The sequence below is a fragment of the Monopterus albus genome, unplaced genomic scaffold (genome assembly GCF_001952655.1).
Source record: "Monopterus albus unplaced genomic scaffold, M_albus_1.0 scaffold113.1, whole genome shotgun sequence".
NCBI lineage: Eukaryota > Metazoa > Chordata > Actinopteri > Synbranchiformes > Synbranchidae > Monopterus > Monopterus albus.
In genome coordinates this window covers 651,086-657,858 of record NW_018127993.1, presented here as the reverse complement: position 1 = coordinate 657,858, position 6,773 = coordinate 651,086, and the positions used below count along the sequence as shown (strand labels likewise).

The following is a 6,773-nucleotide window of genomic DNA, read 5'->3' as shown; positions in this document are numbered from 1 at the left end:
TAATTAGCTCATGAATAATTTGTGCTAAGTCAACAGGTGAGTACGCTTCAAACTTTACTGTGACGCATCCCACGAGACTAACCTGCACAGCCCCCTGAATGCACAAACAAGGCCGCTGGAATGTAGGGCAGTGCTCCTGTTCACCCTCTTTGCTTCTTCAGGTGACTCAGACAAGACTACAAGCACCGGACATATGTGCTTGGCTAAAGGGTTAAGCTTAAGGGAACATGCTGTGTAATGTACACCACCTGTGGGCTTCATGGCTGTGGTATTACTGTGGCTACAGTCACTACGACAGGCTCAGCAGAGGTCATTTGCATACTTTATGACTCCAGGTAGAAGGGGATAGCGATCATGAGAGGCAGGCAGGGAGTGAGCAGGAAGAGAGATGGTAAATGTGTGGCTTTTTGCATAGATCACAATGCCCGGTAGTTAAAACAGATCCAATCCATCTTTAGACCCTAAGATGTGCTGATGGGTGAGAACCGAACAGCTTGGAGGTAGGTTGTTTTCTGTAACAGGACACATGTTTTATAGCCAAGCCTTCTGCGATCCTGTCCGTCTCCTCTTGTTGTTGTTACAGCTTCCTCTCTGCTCCGGAGGCTAGCTCGGTCTCAGGCCTGGGTGTATATACACCAGTCTCTGCTTTCCTTCTGTAGAGGATCAAATAGAGTGCCCTGAGAGCTGCTTATTGTGTTTGAAAGTGTACAAACTAGTCTCCAGGCTGACTGCTTTTAAAATGGAAATACAGTAGCTGAGAAGGAAATATAGGATTTCAATGCATACCCATGTGTTGCACAGTAGTGGGGGAAAATTAAGTGCTTATTGTTTTTGCGCTTGTTATAGATATTGACCAAATATCAGGAAGTTTGAACCTACTCATATTTTAATGACTTGTTTGCTGAGTCAGAAGGAGAAAGAGTGAACTTTAGGCCATGTTGAGCAGCACTGCTCCCATGCTAATGATTTACCCCAAGCCTAGTAAAAAGACATATGATGTGCCTTTGTACAGTACAGAGTATGTGCAGATAATGTCTTCCTGAATGGCAAGTCTTAATGAGTCATTAAATGCTAACATTTAATATATTTTGATTTATCAGTTTCACTTGTTTTAAATGAATGAATAATCAGCTGCTAAAAGTGACTGACGTTGCTGGAGGAAACCCTTTTACCAGAGCTTAGAGATATTACTTTTTTAAGAAGCTAATTACATATCAGCAATAGTATTTAGACTCCGATATCACACTTTAAAGTGATTAACCAGTGTTTGGTGCAAAACGGTTGAATTAGTGACAGAAGTAGCAACACACCGATTTTCAAAGTAGGTAAATTCTGGTTAGCTAATTACTGATGTTTGTACTGCTTAAATATAAAGGATGATGGTTTGTGCTGCAACATGTACAGACTTTTACTCGGTGTGTAAAACTCCCACATGAAGACACAAGTATTCAGCCTTTTGACGGGGCTGTTAAAGAAAGATTTCAGATGTGGATTGTAAATGAGCTGTTGGCATCAACCAGCCTGACTAGTCTACAGTTTGAGTGTCTGTTTTTAAAAATATATTTAATAAATAAGTAAACCTTTTCAGCACCGGTGTTTTACTTATGCTTTGAAAAAAACTAAAGTAAAAAAAATCTTAAGTTATGTTATAAATTTCTCAGATTGAGTCATTTTGCCATCACAACTAGTATCAGTGCAATAAATGTTAAGTGTAACATCAGACTGCGGCAACATAATAATACCACCTTGTCCTCTTAAGCATGGCATAATTTTTCAGCCCAAATAAGTTATTACAGGTCCATGGCCTCATCAGTCTGTCAAAGAAATGAATAGGTGTGTAAAATTGCTTCTTTTCATCTTGCGTAACACTATTACGTTTTGTGTTTGCATGTGTTTATTTGTTGATGCAGACACTGATGCGTTTTTATTCTTCTTTAAAAACGTTGAAGTAATAAAAAGATGCTGAAAGTGATACTGTAGCTTTTTGGATGAAATTATCCTACTATGGCCCCAGGATGAAGATACTTAAGTGAAGCATAACTGAGAGAAATGTTTAATGTTGCAAAATATATTCTCCCTTGAAGTTGACTAAGCACAAAGGCCTCGAATGACTTAATACTTACATTTGATTTAAGCTCATTATTTAAATAGTACAGCAAATTCTCTTCCCTCTCAGTTTGGCAGAACTGGTACGTAGCTATTAAGACGCAGTAATGCAGTTAAGGTGATATTGAGATGCAAAGATGATTCTTGCAGCTAACACTGGCTGGTGGTAGTGTGGTGCATGCAGTTAACACTACATGGACATACCTGATGGTTAACATCTAAGAATGTTCATATTCATCAGAATGTATTGCCTGCAATTACAACAAACAACCAAAGTAGTTCCCCTAACCCGTCCTTTCACAGTCCTGCTGCACTAAGGTTCAGAGGGAGCTTATGAGAGAAAAGACAGATTGAATGAAGGTGCACAGGGACCATTATAGCCTTCAGAGGGCAATAGCGGCCCCCTGTAACGGATGTTGCAGACATTCTTCGCTGTCCTCTGCTCTCGTGCTGTATGACAAATATCTGTTTACTGTTTCGATCATCCTAGGGGCTGAAATAATGCACTTTGCTGTCCCAAGTCTCCAAATGCCAGGCATGCATCAAGACTTGCATCCTCTCAATTCTTTGCTTTTGTTTGTCCTATCACTACATTTTCTCCATTTCTCCCTTCCACGCTTGTTTCTTTGGGGCTTTCTTTGGAACTAATGGTACTGGGAAAAGCTGCATCTTATGGCCACAGCGTTGTGAAAAACCAGTCCAAAACAGTGGCAAAAAGAACTTATTCCAATTATTCTCTGTGCTCCTAGTTGTAGATTAAATGATGATCTGGAAAACATTCTTCACACTGCGTGGTTTTTGCTCTCTGGAGAACTGTGTTCATTGTGTTTTGTAACGCTGCAGCTGCAATGCAAATCACAATCATACCCTCTCTTGTTACTTGTTATCTATTCTTTAGATGTGGAATTGAAAAAGAGTTCTTGAGCTGGGCTTTTTCCACAAACCCCCCCACCCACACACACACACACACACACACACACACTCCTCTTACAGACATCTCTCTTCTCAGATGTGAACACAACTCACACACACACATTTTTGACATATGGGTTGAGTATAGTCTTGGAGATTTTGTTTACCCTTCATGCTTGAAGTGATTTCAGAGTGGCGGTTGCACCAACCTGTCCTTCTCTTCTCTTGCATTACAAGACAAAACTTATAGTGCAAGCAAATGCAGCGCATACTCAATTATACAAGCATTTGATGGAGTTGCACGTTCATTTGTATTCTAGTCCTCTATCTAAAGACCTGGGCCATTTTACCATTGTACAGTTTTATAACTACCAGCTCTTTCCAAAGATACACAAGGTAAGCCATGGACCGAAGGCTAAGGCAAATAAAGAAGAGTACTACAAGAAAAAAAACTGCAGTGGAGGAGGTGATTGCAGTACATTTATTCTAGAACAATCTATAGTACCGTAAATGTCAAAAATGTGGCATGCGTTTGATGGCTTGACAACAGAAGGTATGATTTGATGCAGATGGTCTATTCCTCAGGGTGCATTAGTACTGCTAACAAAACAAATTGTTAGTCAGGAGAGTCTGTGCTTACCTGGCATCATTTTCCCAGTATTCTGGAATAGATTATTGAATAGCCTTGAGCACGCTCATTCTTTAGCTCATTAGAGTGCTTATTTGGCTAAAAGGAAATCAGGGAGCCTCAAGTTTCCCATGACAATAAATAACACATCCATGAAGTAGCAGTAAATAATGTAAACACACAGAGGGAAGATTGTACAAAACGAGGAAATGAGGTGTTCAAAGGTGGTACAATTGTCAGGACTAACCTTTGGGCTATAAAACTTGTCCTTGTCATCATCTAGTGCACATACCGTGTTCTAATCTGAAAGGTCTCCACAGAGCAACAGTTGAAGTGCTTCAAACACAGCTAGGTCGCACACCTCGGCCACTGAGTATTGACATTAACTATTTTAAAATGTTTTTGAACATTTAAAAGGTCTGTGTTTTATTATGGAACACGTATGGGAGACACAAGTCTGTAGCTGTATATCCACCCATGGCATTCATTTAATAATGTATTGTCAGTGTATTGTGTGATGATACAATATGTTTACATGTTATTGCAGGATTCATCAGTTATTACTATTTTCATATATTGCAAAGTGTTAACATGCATTATATTTTTTAAATTTTTGTCCTGTTTACTGTATTTAAAAACAAAATGTATGATTATGTTATTGCAGTTTTCACATTGTAGTATTTTTCTGAACAAATAGGATTTTCTGAGACTCTTTGTATCTAATACATCTTTTAATGTATTACAAGTGGATATTTTCTATTATAATCAATTTATGTTAAATTGTGGGCTTATGCAACAGATTAAGAAAATTTAACATTTTCTTAACGGCATTTTAATTTCAAATGTTTTTGAAAATGCATTTACATGTTACATACAGCCAATAATTTGGCTTTTGGTTGAATGCAGACTTTTAAGAAAAGAGATTGTGATTTTGCCCTAACATGTTATTATGCTGTAGGTAAAACAACTACATGGTTTTTAATAAAGACTTTTACACTGTCGATCCAAACTGTGTAATCTCCATGTGCTGAGGCATAGCAGCATCCTGAGATTTGCTGTGTGTAGGTGATAATAATTCGTAGAACAGGTGCAGCACCATAAGCCCCAAGGCCTAGGGAAGTGAATGATTAGTGGCGTTCCCCCAAGATGCATTTCTCCTCTGTATTAAAACCAAACTCTGCCTTTTATTCCCTTCAGGGTTTATTAAGTGGGCCGGTTGCCATAGTGACGCTTTGGCAGGATATTGCCAGGATAAACCGTAATGGGTCTCTGGACGCAGTTCACTTTGCTCCTGTGGAAGAACTTCACTCTTCGGAGGAGACAAAAGGTAGACTTACACTCATCAGCCCCCCTTACAAATCAACGTATATTTGCTAAAATTGGTCAGCAATGGAGGGAAAATGAGGATATGGTCCCAGGGTTGTATTATCAAAGTTATTCATGGGAGAGCAAGGTAATAGGAGGGATTTACTACAGAAATGGTCTCCTATAGAAGTAAGCTGCCTTTAACTCTCCCTCTAGAGAAGAAGAACAGTCTTACCTTAATGCTGGCCAATTTGAAACGTCACCTTCAATTTTTGGAGATCTGTCTCCTGTGCACATTATGTCACATTGCCTGTATTTTAGTTCTAACAAAGCCCATCTTTGGCCTAATGGAAGTGGGTAGAGAATGACGAATGTTAAATGCTTTGTTTGAAGGGCAAACACTCTTTGTAGCTCTTTTAACTAACTGACTACCACATCCTGTGAAATGTGTTATCCATTTGGTATCCTAGATTTAGTGCCATTGCTGTTTAGAAAAAAACTAGACAAGTACAATTCATGACATTTTATTATTTATATATCTGAGACTTTAACTGTAAACTGTGCACTCAAATAATCTGTGCCAACACCTTTCACTGATTTAATTTCTAACTTTGACAATTTAACTGATTTCATCCTTCACATATCCACTCAGTTTCTCCTACTTTGTGTTTATGCTTCAAATGTTAGTTCAACTGCTTGAAGAGCAATTTATCTGCCCACGGTGAAATTAAAAGTCAAGCTACTTCATACCCTTCCACTGGTTCAACTTTAGCGGGCTGTTTAGCTGCTTTCACTGCTTATGCAATATGGTATTCGAGCTACTTTAGGTTATTACACACATTACAGTCTCTACTACCTTTTTTTGACCAAAGCAGTTCTGCCTTGGAGCCAGTCCCTAATTTTGAACCAGTTCTTTGTGCTTCAACAGCCAAAGATCTGAGTCAGGAAAACTAGTTCTAACTTGGCACCAACTCTTTGCTGATCTAGAACTAAGAACCGCTTATATCAGGAGCTGTGGGAGGGATTAAACTAAAACTCTGACCACCATTAAAACAAACAAAAAAAGCAACAAGAGTAGTGTAGTCTTGCCTAACTTGTAATACCAAAACAAAAGCATGAGCTTCATTAACATGAAATCAAAACAGCAGTGGACTGTGGAGGCGGCAAACTGTTTTGTTAGCTAAAGGCTAAGGCTAACTTCTTATTTTCAGTGTTAATATGAGTCAAAATGTGTTAGGTAATCACCATCCATAGACATCATGACAAGCTGCACAAATACATTGGGCACGTTATGTTTAGATGCCATAGTAGGCTTGCAAAGCCAGGAGCAACACTACAAAGGAGACATAGAAATTTACCACTGCTATTGTGCTTGGTGCTAGCATTGCTGGCACATACTGTCATACTCAGCCTACACATGATCAGCAACAATGATATATAGTGGATATTACTGCCTCTGATGTCATCCACTGTGGCGAGGAGCTCGCATACTGCACGAAGACAGTTACAGCATGTGTCGCAACTGCGCTTCAAGGGTCAGAACAAGTTGTCTAGGAATCTAGTTAGCCTTGCGAGCCATTCTGAGGCAGAGATAGCTGTTACACAGAGCTGGATTGTGTTCTTTGATTTATACTCCTGCAGTGATGATAGGAGTCACATCGACCCACTTGTTTTCTTAAGAGTTCAAGCACAGCAGTGTGTCTGTTTCCAGAGGAGAACAATAGACACTCCATCCATCCATCCATTTTCCTCCGCTTATCCGGGACCGGGTTGTGGGGGCAGCAGTCTAAGTGTTAGGGTTAGCCCCCCTCGCCAGGAGGGG

General features: G+C 39.6%; 1 protein-coding gene across 1 annotated transcript in view; it reads left to right on the top strand.

Moving 5' to 3' along the window:
* Positions 1 to 461: 461 nt before the first annotated feature.
* LOC109966555 (ATP-binding cassette sub-family A member 1) overlaps positions 462 to 6,773 on the top strand; it is a 135,093-nt gene continuing 128,781 nt past the window's right edge. The window contains exons 1-2 of the mRNA XM_020611463.1: positions 462 to 500; positions 4,844 to 4,973. Of these exons, the coding sequence (XP_020467119.1) occupies positions 4,908 to 4,973 (66 nt within the window). The 5' untranslated portion in view covers positions 462 to 500; positions 4,844 to 4,907. The remainder of the gene's footprint in view (positions 501 to 4,843; positions 4,974 to 6,773) is intronic.